Consider the following 21,836-nt stretch of genomic DNA (forward strand, 5'->3'; position numbering starts at 1 on the left):
CAGGTTTACTTGCCTACGGGCCAGATTTTTTAAGGTATTTAGGCACATGAAAAAAGTTTCATCTGTATGAAGTGCTGCCTGATAGAGCTGATGGAAGAAAAGATCAGAAGATTGGAGATGCAGGTGGAAACTCTGGTTGAGTTTAAAAGGGGGTTCGAGTGGATGATGGAGGAAAACCCTGCAGAGACTGAAGGGAAAAGCGCAGACATGCAGATGGAAGCAGGACCAAAGAACTCTGAGAGGAGACTGCTGGGTGAGGAAAGTGGACAGTGGAAGCATGTGACTAAGAGAACCAGGCAGAGGAAAAGACGGGCTAGTGAAGGAGAAATAGAGCTCAGGAACAGGTTTGCGAGGTTGGAAAATGAAGAAGGAGACAGCAGGTGGTCGCTGAAGGTGAGAGGCCAAGGAAGAAGAGAAAAGCAGCTAGTCCTATAGGAAGAGGGGAAGAGTCAATGGAGATAACAGCACCAACTATGAGCCCCAGGAGGATATGGGATGGGTTGAGAAGGACTGCAAGGGTGAATAGGAATCGAGAGGACTTTCAGCCAGAGGGAACAGGGGATAGACTGGAGAATCGCACCATCACCAGGAAAAGGCAGGTCTACGTGATTGGAGACTCCTTACTGAGAAAAATAGACAGGCCTGTAACCAGAGCTGATCCAGAGAACAGAAGGGTGTGCTGTTTGATGGGTGCTAAGATATGGGAGGTGGACCTGAGGCTGAAGAGGATCCTAATGGGAGTGGGAAAGAATCCGCTGATTGTCCTTCATGTGGCAATTAATGATACGGCTAGATTCTCGCTGGAACATATCAAGGGAGACTATGCCAGGCTGGGGAAAACACTTAAGGAAATCAAGGCTCAGGTTATCTTCAGTGGGATTCTGCCCGTTCCTAGAGAGGGGTAACAAAGGTGTGACAAGATTATGATGATCAACAGATGGCTCAGGCACTGGTGCTATAAGGAGGGCTTTGGGATGTATGGCCACTGGGAGGCATTCATGGACAGAGGACTGTTCTCTCAGGATGGACTTCACCTGAGTAGGGAGGGAAATAGACTTTTAGGATGGAGGCTGGCACAACTGATTAAGAGAGCTTTAAACTAGGAATTGGGGGGAGATGGTTGGGAGATGTCCAGGTAATCTCCATGCCAGATATTAACATTGAGAGGAAAGAAAATGAAGTAAGAAAGGATACAGCCATGGGTAGGAGAATGGACATACGGAGGAAGGGTAGTGTAGATACCATTCTAATAGGCAATACTGGGGGCAGAATGTCTGGGCCTAATCGGGTAAAGAATGTGAGCGAAGCCAAACAGCAAGAATTAAGATGTTTGTACACCAGTGCAAGGAGCCTAGGTAACAAAATGGAGGAACTAGAGTTACTGGTGCAGGAAGTAAAACCAGATATTATAGGGATAACAGAAACATGATGGAATAGTAGTCATGACTGGAGTACAGGTATTGAAGCGTATGTGCTGTTTTGGAAAGACAGAAATAAAGGCAAAGGGAGTGGAGCAGCATTGTATATCAATGATGAGGTAGACTGTAAAGAAATAAGAAGGGATGGAATGGATAAGATAGAGTCTGTCTGGGCAAAAATCACATTGGGGAAGAAAGCTATTAGAGTCGCCCCTGGGATAGTGCTTGGTGTGTGCTATAGACCGCCGGGATCTGATTTGGATATGGAAAGAGACCTTTTTAATGTTTTTAATGAAATAAATACTAACGGGAATTGTGTGATCATGGGAGACTTTAACTTCCCAGGTATAGACTGGAGGACAAGTGCTAGTAATAATCATATCATAAGGCTCAGATTTTCTTAGATGTGATAGCTGATGGATTCCTTCACCAAGTAGTTGCTGAACCAACAAGAGGGGATGCCATTTTAGATTTGATTTTGGTGAGTAGTAAAGACCTCAAAGAAGAAATGGTTGTAGGGGACAACGTTGGTTCGAGTGATCATGAGCTAATTCCGTTTAAATTAAATGGAAGGATAAACAAAAATAGATCTGTGACTAGGGTTTTCATTTCCAAAGGGCTACCTTTAAAGAATTAAGGTAATTAATTAGAGAAGTGGATTGGATTGAAGAACTTGTGGATCTAAAGGTGGAGGAGGCCTAGAATTACTTCAAGTCAGAATTGCAGAAACTATCAGAAGCCTGCATCCCAAGAAAGGAGAAAAAATTCAAAGTTAGGAGTTGTAGGCCAAGCTGGATGAGCAAGCATCTCAGAGAGGTGATTAAGAAAAAGCAGAAAGCCTACAAGGAGTGGAAGATGGGAGGGATCAGCAAGGAAAGCTACCTTATTGAGGTCAGAACATGTAGGGATAAAGTGAGAAAGGCCAAAAGCCATGTAGAGTTGGACCTTGCAAAGGGAATTAAAACCAATTGTAAAAGGTTCTATAGCCATATAAAGAAGAAGAAGAAAACAAAGAAAGAAGAAGTTGGACCACTAAACACGGAGGAGGGAGTAGAGGTTAAGGATAATCTAGGCATGGCCCAATATCTAAACAAATACTTTGCCTCAGTCTTTAATGAGGCTAATGAGGAACTTAGGGATAATGGAAGGATGACAAATGGGAATGAGGATATGCAGGTAGATATTACCACATCCGAGGTAGAAGCCAAAGTCGAACAGCTTAATGGGACTAAATCAGGGGGCCCAGATAATCTTCATCCAAGAATATTAAAGGAACTGGCACATGAAATTGCAAGCCCATTAGCATGAATTTTTAATGAATCTGTAAACTCAGGGGTTGTACCATATGACTGGAGAATTGCTAACATAATTCCTATCCTTAAGAAAGGGAAAAACGGTGATCTGGGCAACTACAGGCCTGTTAGTTTGATACCTGTAGTATGCAAGGTCTTGGGAAAAAAATTGAAGGAGAAAGTAGTTAAGGACATTGAGGTGAATTGCTGGCCCCCGTGTCCCTCCCTGGACTCTGGTGCTCCGTTATCTGGGGTGCTGCCCCATAGCAGTACACCCCTCAGTCTCAGGGTCTCCCCTCCCTGGGAAACCACCCCCCCCTATACCCACCTTGCTCAGTGTAAGGCTACTGCCAGTCACCAATTAGCCTCCGTTCCCTGGGGCAGACTGCAGTGTATGCCACTCATCACTGGCAAGGGGGGGTTGACCTGCTGCATTCTTCTACTACCCAGTACCAGTATGGGCCTGGAAGCAGGCCCTGGAGCCTGGAGAGTTGCCAGCCTGGAGCTCCCCTGCTCCTCTGGCTTTTCCCCAGCCCTGCCTCACTCCCAGGTACCTCTCAATCTTCCAGCAGCCAGGCCTGTCTCCATCCACAGCTAGAGGAGAGACTACTGCCTCTGGCTGCCCTGGCCGTCTCATAAGGCTCGGTCAGTCTGTTTGGGGCATGGCCCCAGCTGCAGCCACTTCACCCAATTAGCCGGGGCTTTGCTCCCTTCCCCAGCCCCAGCCCTCTGCAGGGCTCTTCCAACCCCTTCAGGGCTGGAGCAGGTGCTCACCCCGCTACAGATGGGGATCAATATGAAAATTGAAAGGTGGATAAGGAACTGGTTAAAGGGGAGACTAAAGGTCATGCTGAAAGGCAAACTGTCAGGCTGGAGGGAGGTTACTAGTGGAGTTCCTCAGGGATCGTTTTTGGGACCAGTCTTATTTAATCTCTTTATTACTGACCTTGGTACAAAAAGTGGGAATGTGCTAATAAAGTTTGCAGATGACACAAAGCTGGGAGGTATTGCCAATACAGAGAAGGACCAGGACATCATATAGGAAGATCTGGATGACCTTGTAAACTGCAGTAATAGTAATAGGATAAAATTTAATAGTGAAAATTGCAAGGTCATGCATTTAGGGATTAATAACAAGAATTTTAGTTATAAATTGGGAAAACATCAGTTGGAAGTAACAAAGGAGGAGAAGGACCTCGGAGTATTGGTTGATCACAGGATGACTATGAGCCACCAGTGTGATATGGCCATGAAAAAAGCTAATACGGTCTTGGGATGCATCAGGTGAGGTATTTCCAGGAGAGATAAGGAGGTGTTAGTACCATTATGCAAGACACTGGTGAGACCTCATCTGGAATACTGTGTGCAGTTCTGGTCTCCCATGTTTAAGAAGGATGAATTCAAACTGGAACAGGTACAGAGAAGGGCTACTAGGATGATCTGAGGAATGGAAAACCTGTCTTATGAAAGGAGACTGAAAGAGCTTGGCTTGTTTAGCCTAACCAAAAGAAGGCTGAGGGGAGATATGATTGCTCTCTATAAATATACCAGAGGGATAAATATCAGTGAGGGAGAGGAATTATTTAAGCTTAGTACCAATGTGGACACAAGAACAAATGGATATAAACTGGCCATCAGGAAGTTTAGACTTGAAATTAGACAAAGGTTTCTAACCATCAGAGGAGTGAAGTTCTGGAACAGCCTTCCAAGGGGATCAGTGGGGGCAAAAGACATATCTGGCTTCAAGACTAAGCTTGATACGTTTATGGAGGGGATGGTATGATGGGATAGCCTAATTTTGGAAATTAATTGGTCTTTGACTATTAGCAGTAAATATGCCCAATGGCCTGTGATGGGTGTTAGATGGGGTGGGATCTGAGTTACTGCAGAGATTTCTTTCCTGGTTGTCTGGCTGGTGAGTCTTGCCCACATGCTCAGGGTTTAGCTGATCAGCATATTTGTGGTTGGGAAGGAATTTTCCTCCAGGGCAGATTGGCAGAGGCCCTGGGATTTTTTTCGCCATCCTCTGCAGCGTGGGGCATGGGTCACTTGCTGGAAGAGTCTCTGCACCTTGAAGTCTTTAAACCATGATTTGAGGACTTCAATAGCTCAGACATAGGTTTGATACAGTATTGGGTGGGTGAGATTCTGTGGCCTGCATTGTGCAAGAGGTCAGACTAGATCATCATAATGGTCCCTTTTGACCTTATAGTGTATGATTCTATGAATATGGAGCCACCTTCACACCAGACTGCATGTCACCTTCTTTCTATTTGAATAATCTTTGCTTTGAGGGGTAATCCTTAGAAGAATCCACTTCAAAGGGTGACTGGGCTGTAAAAATAAAAAAACAAAAAAAATCCCCAGGACATCTCTCCCTGTCTCTCTATCTCTCTCTTTTTTTACCTAAGAAGATAAAGAAACCAGCATTTCGACTTCAAGGGAGATTCTGACCTGTGAATCTGGTCAGCCAGGCTGCTGGGAACTGGTGGAAAGGATTTTACCTTGAACCAAGTATAGCTTGTTAAGTTTAAGCTCCTAGAAAGTGTTTTATCTTTATTTCTCTTGTAACCATTATATCTTTTATGTTAATTAATTTATTTTCTCCTTTTATCCAAACAATTGAAGTGCTGTGTTTAAACTGAGCTGTTTGGTAATTCCCGTTGTAGTAGTAGACTGCTGAATATTGACCGTTCACAGAGGCAATGGATCTTTAATACCTGAACTTTCCAGGAGAGGGCTGAACAATGCAGAACACACTTATGGGAAAATTCAGGACTGAGAGTATGTTGGGGTCAACCTGCAAGTAGTAATCCAGGTTGGCGGAGGTCAGAGTGTGAATGGAGTGTGGCTCAGAGACTGCAGGCGTCAGAGTTGCTGGACCAGGACTGCAGTTTCACCAGACACTAAAGGTGCTGTTAGGCTGTTTGTGAGCACCCCAGGTGGGAGCTACAACAGCACAGGATTGTGAGGCACCCAGTGTAGCTAGGCAGAGGGTGACACAACCCTTCATGGATCTGGATTGCACCTTGGAATGTGAAACCCAGGTCTAACTCCATGTGAAATGGCTGGTGGAGCGCCTTCATAAATTTGAGCATAGTGGTTGGGAGACTCATGTGAGAGACACAAGTTCAAAATCTCTATCTGTCTGAGGGGGAGAAGGAATTTAAATGGGGATTTCTCAGGTGACTGCCCTAACCACTAGACTTTGGGACCTGATTATCCACTGTTTGTGTGAGTTACACTTCTACAGTGTGGATCTGTTCCATCCTCCCTGCCTCAATCCTTCTCTAGTGGCTGGACCACATCGAGGTATATGAATCTGCTGCTGGTTTTTAGCTAATAGTGGAATATTTTTGCTCAGGCAATGGGGCCTCATGTTTTCAGATCCAGAGGTCTTTAGTCCAGTCCCTGCTGCCGATGATCCACAAATGGGATAATTTACATCAGTGACATGTAGTTCTTAAAATGGTACCAGAATGGGAAGATTCTTCCTCTCATCCATTCCAGGCTTTCAGTTCCACTTTGTGCTCACTTTGAACAAATGCAAGTGACAACACAGGCAGCAAAGCAAGGGAGAATGGAGCTGAGAGTATCCACATTAGAATTTAGCTAGATGAGAGTTTCGCTTAAGGTATTTGGACACCCACTTCCTATTAATTGAGCATCCAAATCCCTCCAGGGTCCTTGTAAATCTCGGGCTCTATCCCTATTTCCCTTCTCTGGACAAGGAATAGTAATATGCTCTTCCTTTCACCCTTCCTTTCTCTCTCCAGGCTGGGATGTTTCAAAGAAGCCTAAGGGAGTTAAGCACTCAGCTCCCATTCAAAGTCAACAAGAGTTGGGCACCTAACTCAGACAGGTTTCCTTAAAAATCACATTAACTGGAGAGGGTGCAGAGAAGAGCCACAATAATGATTTGAGGGATGCAAAAAAATCTCTTTTGGAGAGAGACTTAAGGAGTTCAATCTGTTTAGTTTACTAAAATCAAGACCAAGAGGTTACTTGATTGCCATTTGCAAGCGCATTCATGGGGAGAAAATACTGAGTAACGAAGGTCTCTTTAATCTGATGGAGAAAAGGCATAACAAGAAACTGTGGCTGGAAATTAAAGCCAGACAAATTCAAATTAGAAATAAGGCACAAATTTTAAACAGGGAGGTTGATTAACGATCAGAACAAACTACCAAGGGAAGTGGATTCCCCATCTCTTGATGTTTTAGAAATACATATGGTTAGGTAACACATTTCTGAAAATGACAGGTTCACCAGGAAGAAATACATGGGGGTGTAAAGGGAGGGAATGAATTTTATGGATAGAAAGGCAGACAGGATGCCTTTTTGTATGCTTTTGAAACACAATTTTTCAGGTTCAATACAGGGTTAATCAGATGAAATCCTATGGTCTGTGTTACACAGGACAGATTTGATCTAATTATCACTACTGGACTCAACATTGATTAATTTATAAAGGACACTTTTGAAATCAAAGCATTAGACTGTAAATGTGTTAGGGCAGAGACTGCCTGTTACTATTTGTGTGTTTGTACTGTGGATAGAACAATGAAGCTCTGCTCTCAGCTGAAGCTTCTAGGTGCTATAATAATAATAATAATAATAATATTTGGTCCATTATTATTCTGTGGATTTGCATGTACAAGGTGCCTAATAGAAATGTTCTTAGCAGTGAGGAACATCAGGGTTTGATTTTACCTCGGCCAGGGACAGAAGTTTCTTGCTAATGTCTTCTTCAAGGCTTCCTTCACCTCTTTATTCCTCAGGGTATATATTACAGGGTTTAACAGTGGTGTCACGACTGTGTACATCAGGGAAATCATCTTATCGGTGTTTGGCGAATAGCTGGACCTGGGTTGCAAGTAGGTGAAAAGGGCTGTTCCAAAAAATAATGACACCACCATCAGATGTGCAGAGCAGGTGGAGAAGGCCTTGTGACAGCTCTCAGCTGAGGGCATCTTAAGGATGGTGGAGATGATACGGACGTAGGAGACCAGAATCAGCAGGAACGGCCCCATGATGAACAGCATGGACAACCCAAACAGCGCCATCTCATTCATGGAGGTGTCTGCACAGGCCAGCTTCACCACGGGCAGGATATCGCAAAGAAGTGGTGAATTTGTTGAGGGCCACAGAAGGGCAAAGTGAAGATCCAAGTGGTTTGTGCTACTTCCACCAGAAAACCAGTGACCCAAGAGGCAGCAGCCAGGCAGACACAGACCCTGCTGCTCATGATCAGCGTGTATTGCAAGGGATGGCATATGGCAACATAGCGGTCATAAGCCATGGTCGCCAGGAGACAGCATTCTGTGAGGCCCAGGATGGTGAAGACATACATCTGGGCTGCACAACCCACGATGGAGATTCTTTTGTGCTCTACAAGGAGGTGCACCAACATTTGTGGGACCACACTGGTTGTGTAACACATTTCCAAGAAGGACAAATTCACCAGGAAGAAATACATGGGGGTGTGGAGGGAAGGACTGAGTTTTATCAGTAGAATAATGACTATGTTCCCCATGATGGTGAGGAGGTAGATCAATAGAAACACCAGAAACAGAAGAACCTGAAGCTCCTGGAGGTAGGAGAAAGCCACAAATGTGAATTCGGTGAGAACGGTTTGGCTTTCATTCAGTTCTTCTTTTTTATATGGCATCTGTAGGTAAATTATGGACAAGAGGAAGAAGAAAATGCATGAAAGTGAACAATAAGCACCAAAAATCAGATGAAAGTCGAGCACTGAATCGGTTTCTCATGCTCGCCTTTTCTGTTTAGTTGCTATGGCTGTAAAATGTTTAGCATGAACAAATGACAGATACAGAAGGAAATAACTCATCATTGCTTGATTCTCTGCTCTTTCAGTAACCCGTGCCATGTGACCACTGCACTCAATATGTATTCTACAGCAAGGGCCAGACTAGAATATCCCAGTCCCTGGACCATTCATACCAATTAGTTGCTCTTTCACATGCCTTCTGTGTGTACTGTATCTAAGATGGATGATGCCTGTGTATTTATTGATTATATACAATGTGCAAAGTAGGTTGTTTGTTCTTGTAACTGAGAGAGAGGTAGTTGCTAATTATATTTCCTTACTTATAAAATCAATACATCCTACTACAGGTACGGGGTGTACTCGGGTTACGTGGATGTTGCTGTAACCCATGCAACTTCATCCTTCTCTAGTGGCTAGTTCACATAAAAGCTTTATGAGTCTGCTGCTGCTCCCACCTTAACACTACAGGCTGTGATTTTTCAAAGGAGCCTAAGAGAGTGAAACCACCAAATCCCACTGAATTTCCCAGCCTTAGCTTGAGCATTAGGGGCCTATGTCTGAGCTTTGCCCATGTAGTTCAGGAAGTAGATCATAAAAGCTAAGGCTTCCAAGGGAGGTTGTGTAATCCTTGTCATTGGAGGAAGCAGGCTAGACAAACACCAATCAGGGATGATCTAGATTTACTTGGTCCTGCCTCAATGCAGGAGGCTGGACTTGATTACCTCTCTCTTGCAAGCCTATATTTCTATGATTCAATGAAAATCATTGACAGAGGAACTGTCTTTTATCCTGGATCAGTGCAATGCCTAGGACAGAGCTCTCCTTTTGGTGGGAGATTCAAAGCGCTACCGTGATTCGAGCAAAGAGAATTTCCAAAGGTACCATGGGAAGCTAGTCCTCCAACTCCCATCAATGTTCAAGGAGAGTTGGGCAACTAATTCATTTGTGTCTTTCAACATTTTCCCATATTGGGCCATTAGCTGGTGTAACTCAGCATTATTGCACTGAGGTCAATGGAACTATTGCAATTTACACCAGCTAAGGATCTTTTCCAATAGCTCAGGCCTGTAATTCCACCTGTATTGGTTCCTTTATGTTACTTCTGTTTCTTAACTGGAGTTCAGAGCAATTTTCTAGGTACTATATATTTCACCACTGTGTAACATATGTCGATACAGCCAGATTTCCAAAGGTAGGTTGGCCCCTAAAGATACAGATAGAGCCCTAGTGGGATTTCTAAAAATCCCAAGCAGATAAGATGCGTAACTGTCATTTGATTTCATTGGGAGTTAGGTGCCTAATCTGTTTAGGTGTTTTTGACAATCTCACTGGGCATCTATATGCATCTTTAGACCTTTTAAAATCTGGCCCACTATGTATAAATATTTCACTGCTATGAAAGAGATGAGTAAAAATAGACGTTAGACTTAATGGGTCAGATCCTCAGCTGGTTGGGTCAGATGTTCATTCATCTGCTGTAAATTGGTATAGTGAAGTTAGTGGCACTAGGCGTTTTTACACCGGTTTAGGATCTAGTCCCAAGGTCTGACTCTTATTCTGGGCAGCATTCCACTCTTAGTGACACTAGAGTAATTCCAGAGTAAATCCTGTTTCTTAAAACATTTAAGGCTAGAATCTGATCTCAGTGTAAGCTCATGGATTCAAAGAGTTTAATGTCAGAAGGGTCCTGGTCTGATTTCCTGTATATCATAGGCCATTAAATATCACCCAGTTACAACTCTACTGAATCTAAAAACTTGGGTTTGACTAAAGCATGGCTTCCATAAAGGAACCTGAAGAAATCAAGAAGTGGAGAATCCACCTCTTCCCTGGGTAGATTGTTCCAGTGGTTAAGAAACTGCTCTCAAAATTGTTCCTAATTTCTAATTGTAATTTGTCTACATTTGGTTTATAGCCATCGGTTCTTGTTGTACCTTTCCTTGGTAGATTAATGAGGCTTTAGTACCCTGTATTCCCCCCGCCCATAAAAGCGCACACCATATCAATTCACTGCTCAACCATCTTTTCAATAAGCTAATTAGATCAAGCACTTTAAGTCTCTCATTGTCAGTCAGGCATGTTCTCCAGCCCTCACACATTTTTGTGGCTCCTTTCTGTTCCCTTTCCACTTTTTCAGCAGCCTTTTAAAAATGTGGACATGAGAACTGGATGCAGTATTCCAGTATCGGTCTTTCCAATGCCATACGCAGAGGTAAAATCACCTTCCTGCTCCTACTCCCCGGCTTGTACTTCCAAAGATTGCATTAGCCCTTTTTGCCACAACATCACACTGGGAGCTCATGTTGAGTGGCTTGTCCACTATGACCCTGAATACTTTTCGGAGGTCATAATTTCCAGGATACAGTCCTTCATTCTGTAGGTATGACCTCCTAAATCTGGAGTAAATCTTTTGGGCCAGATCCTCATCTAGTTTAAGTCAACTTAACTCCATTGACATAAATAAAGCTATGTTGATTTACGTCGGATCTGATGTACTGACTTTAATGGAACTACTCCGGGATTACTTCAGTGCAATTAAAAGAAGAATACGGCCAATGATTCTTCATTACTTTCTGCCGTGCAGTGTCATGTACATCTTTGCAAAGAGATCATAAAATGCTTCCTGTGGCTGAAATGAGGGTAGAATTCTCACTTGGTGTTGTTTTCCACCCACTTTGCACAGATGTCAATGAGCACATGAGATGCAAGGAAAGGAGGAACAGGTCAGCAGAGCAAATTCCAGTGAACCTGCTGTGTGTGGAAGGTAGAAATGCTTAACCTACCTTCAAGTAGGAACAAGGAAGCCTCCCTCCTCTCTTTTCAAAGGACTACTGTGTTGACAGAATGCTGAGTATATCTATGCTCTTGAGTAAGCTTTGGGACTAGCTCCCTAAAGAATCATAGATTCTTCATCTGAAAACTGGGTAGAGACAAGAAAATAAGCAGTGAACCAGATCCCAAGCTGGTGTAAAACAGCAAAACTCCATTGACGTTAATGAACCAGATTCTAAACTGGTGTAAATCAGTGAAACCAGATCCCATAAGCTGTAGCTCCATTGGAGTAAATGGTGCCAGAACCCCAACTGGGGTACATTGGTGTCACATCATTAGTATCAATGGGCCAGCTTCCTAGCTAGTGAAAATTAGTGGTAGCCTCAATGAAATCTCTGACATTCACCAGCTATGAAGCACTGTTAGACATTGATTCTGTAACCTTTCCGCCTAGGGGTAATCTTTAATCATGTTACTAGTGTGACATCTGTATGGCTGTTCAGTACAATGGCATCTCTCTCTCTCTTTCTCTCTCTGGCAGAGAGGGACAATGGAGTAGGCAGTAGGTTCCAGAGTGAACGAACCAATACAATTAATGGGAGGCAATTTGCATCATGATTGGTTAGTTGCAACTATCTGACAACAAAATGAACTTTATTTAGTAAAGTATGTTTCATACATAGCTGGGTTCAGTCTTGCCTGGCTGAGACCTCTCAGCCAGACCCATGGGATTCCACAGGAGATGGTCCAGTAGACCATCTTTGAATGGTGTATTATATGGCAAAATGCTTTACAGCGTTAAACATGGGTTATGCAACTCACTGATGAATAACAGCATTCATAGATTTTAAGGCCAGAAGAGACTAGTCTGACCCCTTGCATATCACAGTGCACAGAATTTCACCAGGTTACTCCTATATTGAGCCCATTCATTTGGGTTTGACTGAATGCATACATTCTGGAGCTGAAGACTTCAGGAGATGGAGATCCACCACTTCCCTTGGGAGTTTGTTCCAGCCTTTAACCACCCTCACAGAGAAAAATGTGGGCCTTATTTCTAATTTGAATTTGTTTGGCTTTAACTTCCAGCCATTGGTTCTTATTAATCCTTTCTCTGTTGGATTAAACAACCCTTAAATACTCAGTAGTCTCTTCCCATGCAGGTAGGCATGCACTTCAATCAAGTAACTTCTGGATCTTCATTTTAGAAAGTGAAAGAGATTGAACTCTAATTCTCTTAGTTTTTTCTTTTCCAGCCCTCAAATCATTTCGATGACTCAGCTCTGTACTCTCTCCAGTCTTTTTCTAGATCCTTTTTTAAAGTGGACATGAAAACAGGACGCAGTATTCCAGTCCTGGTCTCACTGCTGGTGTGTATAGAAGTGCTATCAGTTCATTATTCCTGTTCTCTTCTCCCCTTGTTCTACATCCAAGCATCTCCTTGACCATTTTAGCCACGCCACCATGCTGGGTGCTCATGTTGAGTGCCTTGTTCACGAAGACCCCAAATCCTCTGCAGAGTCTGTGCCTTGCAGAATACAGCCTTCTATTCCGTAAGAGTGGCCTCACTCTTTGTTCCTATTTGTAGAGGAGGCTAAGGCCAGAGTCCTAGGGAGGGAACACGTTTTCAGGTGGGATCAGTGTAGCAATGGAAACTGAAGGCTCCATTCTGGAACTCCCCCATACACAGAGTTAACTAGGCAATGAGAAACAGGAAAAGAGTATCAGAGGGCAGGAATTGGAGAAAAGGAGATATTGGGGAGAAGGGGGAGTAGGCCACTACTGGATGAACAGATGGAGGGTGTATGAATCTAGAGGCACAGTTCTGTAAGGTGGGGGCTACAGAGGAAGGAGTGGGAGTGAGGGGGAGGAAGGAATTGGGGAGTGGGATGGGAGGACACTGGCTGGGATGGCGTGAAGGTTGGTATGGAAGAAGGCTCTTACACAGACGGTAGCCAGATTAGGTGATGGGACAGAAAGGAAGCTGGTGTAAAATATCTTGGTGAGAAAGTTGGGAGGGTAGATAGGTAGATCCTCAGTTGATGTAAACTGACATTGGTCCACTGAAATAATTTACAGCTGGAGAAAATCTGGCCCAGAAAGAAACAGTCTGTCATGGTCAAAGGGGCCTAAGGGAATTAGGCACCAAGGGATAGCACCACAAAAGGAATTAGGCACCTCACTACCATGAGAGGTGCCTAAATCCCATAAGCAAGCCCCACTGGGATTCACAAATCCCCCACTCAGCTACCCTTGAAATCTGTAGGATCCTAAACTCACTTAGTCCTGGTCTACACTAGGACTTTAATTTGAATTTAGCAGCGTTAATTCGAATTAACCGTGCACCCGTCCACACCAGGAAGCCATTTAATTCGACCTAGAGGGCTCTTTAGTTCGAATTCGGTACTCCACTCCGACGAGGGGAGTAGCGCTAAATTCGACATGGCTATGTCGAATTAGGCTAGGTGTGGATGCAAATCGAACTTACTAGCTCCGGGAGCTATCACACACTGCACCACTCTGTTGACGCTCTGGACAGCAGTCCAAGCTTGGATTCTCTGACCAGCCACACAGGAAACGACCCGGGAAAATTTGAATTCCTTTTCCTGTCTGGCCATTTTGAATCTCAATTCCTGGTTGGACATCGGGGCGAGCTCAGCAGCACCTGCAACGATGCAGAGCTCTCCAGCAGAGGAGTCCATGCAATCCCAGAGTAGAAAGAGGTCCCCAGCATGGACAGACCGGGAAGTCCTGGATCTGATCACTGTGTGGGGCGATGAATCTGTGCTTTCGGAGCTGCGCTCCAACAAACAGAATGCAAAGACCTACGAGAAGGTCTCCAAAGCCATGGCACTCAGAGGATACAGCCGGGATACAACGCAGTGCCGCGTGAAAATCAACGACCTCAGACAAGGCTACCAAAAAGTCAGAGCGGCATACGGACGCTCCGGAGCCCAGCCCCAGACATGCCGCTTCTACGAGGCACTGCATGCCATTCTAGGTGGGTCTGCCGCCACTGCCCCACCAGTGACAGTGGACTCTGAGGATGGCATACTGTCGACGGGCAGTTCCTTGGCGTTGTTCGCCGATGGGGAAGATGAGGAAGGGTTTGTGGAGGACGGCGCAGGCGACAGCGCTTACAATACCGCTTTCCCCGACAGCCAGGATCTCTTCATCACCCTCACAGAGATCCCCTACCAACCGTCCCCGGCCGTTAACATGGACTCAGAATCAGGAGAAGGATCAGTCGGTAAGTGTTATAAACATGGAAACATTTCTTTATTAAACAACAGGAATATATACTATATAAAAACTAGCTAAAAAGTTGTCCATATAAAACTATATAAAAAGAAGGTCCACACATATAGGGATTGAACAGAAATCCTCTTGGGACAGTTCCACGAAGCTCTCGTAGAGGTACTCGAAAAGCCTCCGCAGGAGGTTCCTGGGGAGAGGTGCCTTTTGTGGTGCTCCATTGAAGCACACTCTTCCGCGCCAGGCCATCCTCAAGTAGAAAGGAATCATTGCCTCGACCAGCATGGCTGCATACAGTCCTGATCTGTGCAGGGAGTCTCTCAGCATCCTCTCTCTCTCTGCCCGAGTGACCCGCCTCAGGGTAATGTCATTCGGCGACTGCTGCATCTAAGTAGGGCAATTAGTGTACTGTTACTACTGTGAATGCTTGAGTTTTACTTTGCATAGCAAAGACCTTCGTTTAACAGCCACGTGCTGGAGGCCGCACAGGAAAAGCATACAGTGATCTTTCCCGGGCACAGCCACGAGGGGCTGGAACGGGGTCAGACTTTATGCTTACCTGATTGCCTTCTGCGGGAGGGCACAGCTATCCATTAACTGTTAAGCAGCCTATAGTCTAGGGCTTACCAGGCCTGGTAGATAAACGGATTCAGCTGTACCGCCCCGCTTGTCCGATCTCCGGTGCAAGACCGCAGCCACTGAGAGCGTATTCCGAAATCTCAAACTTGTCCTGAGAGCTCGTGAGACTAGGTGCCCTGTATGGTCTTGTTCACAGAAACTGAGTAGATTGTGTTCAGTGTTCGCAAACATGTATCTTTTCAAGGAAATCACTTCCTTTTTCCCATCACACAGCTGCGGCTCTTTCACGAACTGCCCCGCCATCCCCCTCACAGAGGCTGGCGCAGATTAGGCGGCGAAAGAAAAAGACTAGGGACGACATGTTCTCGGAACTGATGGCCTACTCCAGAGCCGAGGCGGCCGAGCAGAGACAGTGGAGGGAGACCCTATGTCAGCACCAGCGCTCACACATTGAACGGGAGAACAGGTGGCGGCAGGAAGACCAGCAGGCGACTCAAACCCTGCTTGGGCTAATGAGGGAGCAAACAGACATGCTCCGGCGCCTTGTAGATGTTCTGCAGGACCGCAGGCAGGAGGAGAGAGCCCCCCCCCGCACTGTATCTGCAACTGCAATCCCCCGCCACAAAGTCCTGTCCCCCCTCACCCAAAATCACAAGAAGGAGGGGCGCTAGGGGCCGTGCAAACTGTCACTGCACCCCAGCAGAGCGCTCATGTACCACACAGCTCTGATGCCATAAATTTTGAGAAGTGCTTTCCTTCCTGGATCACCCAGTCCCAAATCCAAGTTTCATCCCCCCACTGTGTAGTTGAGTATTAAAAGTAGTTTGTTGTTATTCACTGTTTCCGTCCCGTTTTTCTTGTCATAAGACTTTGTGTGAAGGGGGGGGAGGGTTTTTTTAATTGCATAGGATAGCCTCCATTACCAGGGTACAGACTTGGGGGCAGGATCAACAGCAGGACACACACAGACCGCAGTCACTAGGCACCAGGGTCAGTCTGGGAGGTGTATGCTGCCCCGGGTCAGTCTGTGAGGTGTATGCCACCCCAGGGTCCTAGCGCCTGCCATCCAAAAAATGGCAAGGCAGGCTGGCTTTACCATGCCCTTCCACCCTAGCCATGACCCTCTCCGATGCCCTGAGTCCCAGCAAGAGCCCTCATCTACGGACACATACTCACACACCCCTCACCCCTTCCTACGCCCAAACCCCCAGCCCAGAGCCTGCATCCAAACTCCGTCCCAAAGACGGCACCCCTCACCCCTTCCTGCAAACCCACCCCCCTTCCTGCACACCCACCCGCAACCGTCCTCCCCCCAGAGACCGCTGTAGGAGCAGGAGTCTGTCATTCCTCTAGTGTAGAAGCGGTCTGTACATCTGTGCACACCGTACCCACCACAGTCTGCGTCCATGTTTCAACCGTAGAACAGGAATTCATAATTAAAGAAAACTTTGTTAATAATCTGTGTTCCATTAACTTTATTTTAAAACGTGTGTTGGAAGGGGGAAAACCCGGAGAACGGGGTATGTAACCGCAGATCGAAGTCAACAGTCACCGAAACAGGCTCAGGTTCAGCTTCTCTGTAAATCAAGTGGACAGTCATAGGTTACCCTGCTCTCCGAGGAACCTAGCTTTCAAAGCCTCCCGGATGCACAGCGCTTCCTGCTGGGATCTTCTAATGGCACGGGTGTCTGGCTGAGCGTAATCAGCAGCCAGGCGATTTGCCTCAACCTCCCATCCCGCCATACAGATCTCCCCCTTGCTCTCACAGAGATTGTGGAGCACACAGCAAGCTGCAATAACAACGGGGATATTTATTTCGCTGAGGTCCGAGCGAGTGAGTAAGCTCCGCCATCTCCCCTTGAGACGTCCGAAAGCACACTCCACGACCATTCTGCACTTGCTCAGCCGGTAGTTGAAGAGTTCCTTCTCACTGTCCAAGGCACCTGTGTAGGGCTTCATGAGCCAGGGCATTAGCGGGTAGGCTGGGTCCCCGAGGATCACTGTAGGCATCTGCACATCCCCAACTGTTATTTTGTGGTCCGGGAAGAAACTTCCTGCCTGGAGGCGTCTAAACAGACCAGAGTTCCTGAACACACGCGCGTCATGAACCTTGCCCGGCCACCCGACGTAGATGTTGGTAAAATGTCCCCTATGGTCCACCAGTGCTTGCAGCACCATAGAAAAGTAGCCCTTTCGGTTAATGTACTGGCTGGCCTGGTGGGCTGGTCTCAGGATAGGGATGTGAGTCCCATCTATAGCCCCACCGCAGTTTGGGAATCCCATCGTGCCGAAGCCATCTCTGACGACCTGGACGTTTCCTAGAGTCACTAACTTTGAGAGCAGTTGCTCAACGATTGCGTGGGCTACTTGAATCACAGCAACCCCCACGGTAGATTTGCCCACGCCAAAGTGGTTTGCTACTGACCGGTAGCTGTCTGGCGTTGCAAGTTTCCAGAGGGCTATGGCCACTCGCTTCTGCACAGTCAGGGCTGCTCGCATCCGGGTGTCCTGGCGCTTCAGGGCAGGGGCCAGCAAGTCACAGAGTACAAGGAAAGTGCCCTTACGCATCCTGAAGTTTCGCAGCCACTGTGTTTCATCCCAGACCTGCAGCACTATGCGGTCCCACCAGTCCGTGCTTGTTTCCCGGGCCCAGAATCGCCGTTCCACACCATGAACTTGACCCATTGCCACCATGATCTCTACTGCGCGGCGTACCATGCTTTGTGAGAGGTCTGCGCCACTCTCCTCACCGCGCTGCCGGAGCCTCCTCGCCCGATTTCTCAGCATCTGACTGTGGAAGAGGTGGACGATAAGGTGAGAGGAGTTGACAACGGCCATAAGTGCAGCGATGATCGCAGCGGGCACCATGCTCGCAGTGCTGTGGCGTCCGCGCTGTAACCGACCAGAGAAGGGCGCGAACAGATTTCCCGCCGGCGCTTTCATGGAGGGAGGGCATGATTGACGGTTCAATGACGACAGTTACCCAAAACCACCCTCGACACATTTTTCCCCCCAGCATGCATTGTGGGGAAATCCCAGAATTCAAATGGGCAGCGGGGACTGCGGGAACTGTGGGATAGCTTCCCACAGTGCAACGCTTCCAAAGTCGATGCTGGCCCCGTTAGTGTGGACTCACAAAGTCGAATTAGTGTCCTTAGTGTGGATACACAAATTCGACTTCATAAGGTCGATTCCACAAATTCGACTTAAGTAGATTCGAAATAGTCTTGTAGTGTAGACGTACCCTTAGCATCTGAATTTTTGCAGTGAAAGTTCCCTCAGCACCTATGTTTCTGCCTCTGGACATGTGAACTGCAGTCCCTCGCCAGGCATCCAGCTGCCTGGGCCCCAGAGTGACAGGATAATATAGGGGTTCCTCTACCTTATTCACCTGTGAGGCCCAATCCTATAAGCATGCTCTGAGCTCGCCTGCCAGATCAAGCTCCTCTGGGGAATCCCAGTGATTTTCTAGGCACCTAGAAGTTAGTTGGGGTGATTCTCAGCATCCCCATGCCTAGGTCCCTTTGTGAAGCTAACCCCTAGTTCCAGGCAGACCGTCCAGGAGCCTGCCTTGCCCCAGATGGCCCCATGGAGAGGCAGTGCACAGCATTAACCCTTCCTGTGTCAGCACACCAGAATCTGGGGGCTTAACTTCCATGAGAGTTAGAAAGTTTTCACTAATATCAACCTAACTTTCCCTTGCTGAAGATCCAGCCCATTGGGTTTTGTCCTGCCTTCAGTGGACATGGAGAACCCTGGATCTCTGTCCTCTTTAGAACAGCCCTTAGCATATTTGCAAACTGTTCTCAGGTCTCCCCTCAGTTTTCTTTTCTCAGCACTAAACATGCCTAGTTGTTTTATCCTTTCCTCACAGGTCAGGCTTTCTAAACCTTTGCTCATTTTTGCTGCGCTCCTCTGGACTCTCTCCAATTTATCCACATCTTCCCTTAAGTGCAGCACCCAGAACAGGACACAGGACTCCAGCTGAGGCCTCACTAGTGCTGAGTAGAGCAAGAAAGTTCCCTCCCGTGGATTATGTATGACACTTCTGTTAATACACCCCATATTTATATTAGCCTTTTTCATAACTGCCAGGACTGTGTCATATGTTCATAATTGCGGTATGTCTCCTTCTGTGGGCTGGACCCAGAAGAGAATAAGGGATCTGCTGGTAGCTAAAGGAGACCTGCTTTCGCTCAACTAATAGAGGCCAGGAATTCCAGGCTGGAATTTAAAAAAAAAAAAGGAAGTTTAAAGACCTTTGAAAATCTCCCACTTGAAAATAAAGAACCATTGTTATAGTCCTTCTCTTTCTTGAGACAGCCAGTTTCCAGAGCCCTCACTTAGAGCCGAGTGAATCATTACATGGCCAAATGTAAAAATCTTGGGGAAAAAAATATTGATTCATTTCAACCTGAAACTATCTCCCTCCATTCAACCCTCATTCAGGCTTTGCGAAGCCCAGTGATTTTCTAGGTGCCTAAAAGTTAGTTTGTGAATCCAGCCTCCACCCCCAACTCCTATTTACTGTCAATGGGATCTAGAGTCCCTTTGAAAGTTCCAGCCTGGGTTGCTACAGATATTTTAAACTAATCACCACCAGAACAAAGGGGAAAACAAATGAAGAGACAAAACAAATGTAGAGACAAACTTTATTAACAGCCCACCTGGGATGGGTTATATATATTGTAGACCATATATGCATATATATATGCAGAAATAGAAAAGGACAATAGAACTAGATGTTAAAAATAACAAGAGGGTTATTGCAATATAGTTATATCTGGCTAACGTACTTATTTGGCCCCCATTACAGTATACCTGAGTGCCTTGTAATCTTTAACATATTTATCCTCGCAACATCCCTAGGAGGTAGGGAAGTGAGGCCCCCCAAAGGGCAGATTTGTAAAGGTATTTAGGCACTCAGTGGCATTTTCACCTATGTCCCTAACTCCCGTTAGTCACCAGCAGCAGGAACTTGAAGCCAACCCCTTTACATCATATCCTAGTGCCCAGGCCACCGGACTAGCCTTCCGCTCTTTGCTTTGTAGGATCACAGCGATGAAAGGTTGAAAGGACCCTCAAGAAGTTGTCTAGACCACCCTGTCATGCTGAGGCAGGACTAGTGCAAGGCAGTGCTGTCATACTGCCTGAACAAACATTTCAATCCAGGCAAGAAGGTTGGGAATTTCCATGGAGCAGAAGGGAGTTAAGTACCAAAATTCCATTGAAGCTACTCTCCTAATTCCCTTAGGCTCCTTTGGAACACCCAGTTTGGGGGGTGGGTCTGCAGTCAGACCAGCAAACCATGATGGACTCCCCATACAAAGCAGACATACCCTCCACTCCTTACTGGCAGGCTCGGCAATTTCCCCATATTTGGTTCAGCCTTTTCTGCCTCTGTCGGTGTCATTTTAGGGCTCTCCCTTTGCCACACAGGGCTTTTCTCAGGGCCTCCTTCACCTCCTGGTTCCTGAGGCTGTATATGATGGGGTTGAGAAGCGGGGTGACAACGCAGTAGAAGACTGCGACCATCTTGTCCAGCTGGAAGGAGAATTCCCTTGTGGGCCGGGCGTACATGAAGGTCACTGAGCCATAGAAGACAGCCACCACCGTCAGGTGCGAGGCGCAGGTGGAGAAAGCTTTCTTGCGTCCAGCGGCTGAGGGGATGCTGAGGATGGTGGTGATAATGCTGCCATAGGAGGCCATGGTCAACACGAAGGAGCACAGGATGACTGAGGAGCAGAGGAAGAAGCTGAGCATCTCGTTGAGGTGGGTGTTGGCACAGGCCAGCCTCAGCACGGGCAAGATGTCGCAGAAGAAGTGATCCACCACGTTGGGGCCGCAGAAACGGAGCTGGGAGATGAGGATCACTGGCACCAAGGGCAGGAGGAAGCTGGTGATCCAGGACCAGGTGGTGAGCTGGATGCACACCGTGCCAGTCATGAGAGCTGTGTACCTCAAGGGGCAGCATATAGCCAAGTAGCGGTCATAAGCCATGACTGCCAAGAGGAGACACTCAGTGGCACCCAGGGCTAGGAAGAAATAAAGCTGGGAGATGCAGCCATTGAAGGAAATCACCTTCCTTTCCACCAACAGGTCAGCCAGCATCTTGGGCACTGTGACCGAGGTGTACCAGATCTCCAGGAAGGAGAAGTTGCCCAGGAAGTAGTACATGGGGGTGCGGAGGCTGGGATCAGTCCTGGTGAGAAAGATAATGACCATGTTTCCCATCATGGTCACCGTGTACATGAGCAAGACCAGCAAGAAAACCGGGACCCTGATCTTATTCAGGCTGGGGAACCCAGCGGTGATGAATTCAGTCACAATGGACTGGTTTGCCCATTCCATCTTACTCTGACTATGTCACCTGCAGGAGAAATGAAGAGAGTGGCCGGTGTAAATGTGGTAGAGTTGTTAATATTGTTCCAGGTCTGGGAAGGGAATAGGGTTGAGTCGGGTGGGGGTGAGTGGGAGCCAGGATTTCTGGTTCTCTTCCCAGCTCTGGGAGGGGAGTGGGGTCTGGTGGGTTAGAGCCAGGGGAGGGAGGGGGGCTGGGAATCAGGACTCCTGGGTTCCATCACCAGCTCTGTGAGGGGAGGAGAAACTAGTGGGTTATAATCTAATTCTGCTAAACCAGGCCTTCCAAACACAACTTATTTATCACAAGGTTTCATTGTATGGACCGAAATGAAAGTCTCCATGGAGCACAGTTTGAGAACTACTCCA

At 46.7% G+C, this 21,836-nt stretch overlaps 1 protein-coding gene and 1 pseudogene across 1 annotated transcript; both read right to left on the reverse strand.

Moving 5' to 3' along the window:
• Nucleotides 1-7,419: 7,419 nt before the first annotated feature.
• On the reverse strand, nt 7,420-12,752 carry LOC120380076 (annotated as a pseudogene).
• A 7,764-nt stretch (nt 12,753-20,516) lies between these two features.
• LOC120380077 (olfactory receptor 6N1-like) lies at nt 20,517-21,458 on the reverse strand. Its single transcript, XM_039497575.1, has one exon. It carries the CDS (start codon nt 21,456-21,458, stop codon nt 20,517-20,519), a length of 942 nt encoding a protein of 313 aa, XP_039353509.1.
• Nucleotides 21,459-21,836: the final 378 nt, after the last annotated feature.

Source organism: Mauremys reevesii, linkage group 13 (assembly GCF_016161935.1).
Source record: "Mauremys reevesii isolate NIE-2019 linkage group 13, ASM1616193v1, whole genome shotgun sequence".
Lineage (NCBI taxonomy): Eukaryota > Metazoa > Chordata > Testudines > Geoemydidae > Mauremys > Mauremys reevesii.

Excerpts from the sequence above, each read along its gene's own strand:
- LOC120380077 (XM_039497575.1), bottom strand. The coding sequence starts at position 21,458 with ATGGAATGGGCAAACCAGTCCATTGTGACTGAATTCATCACCGCTGGG.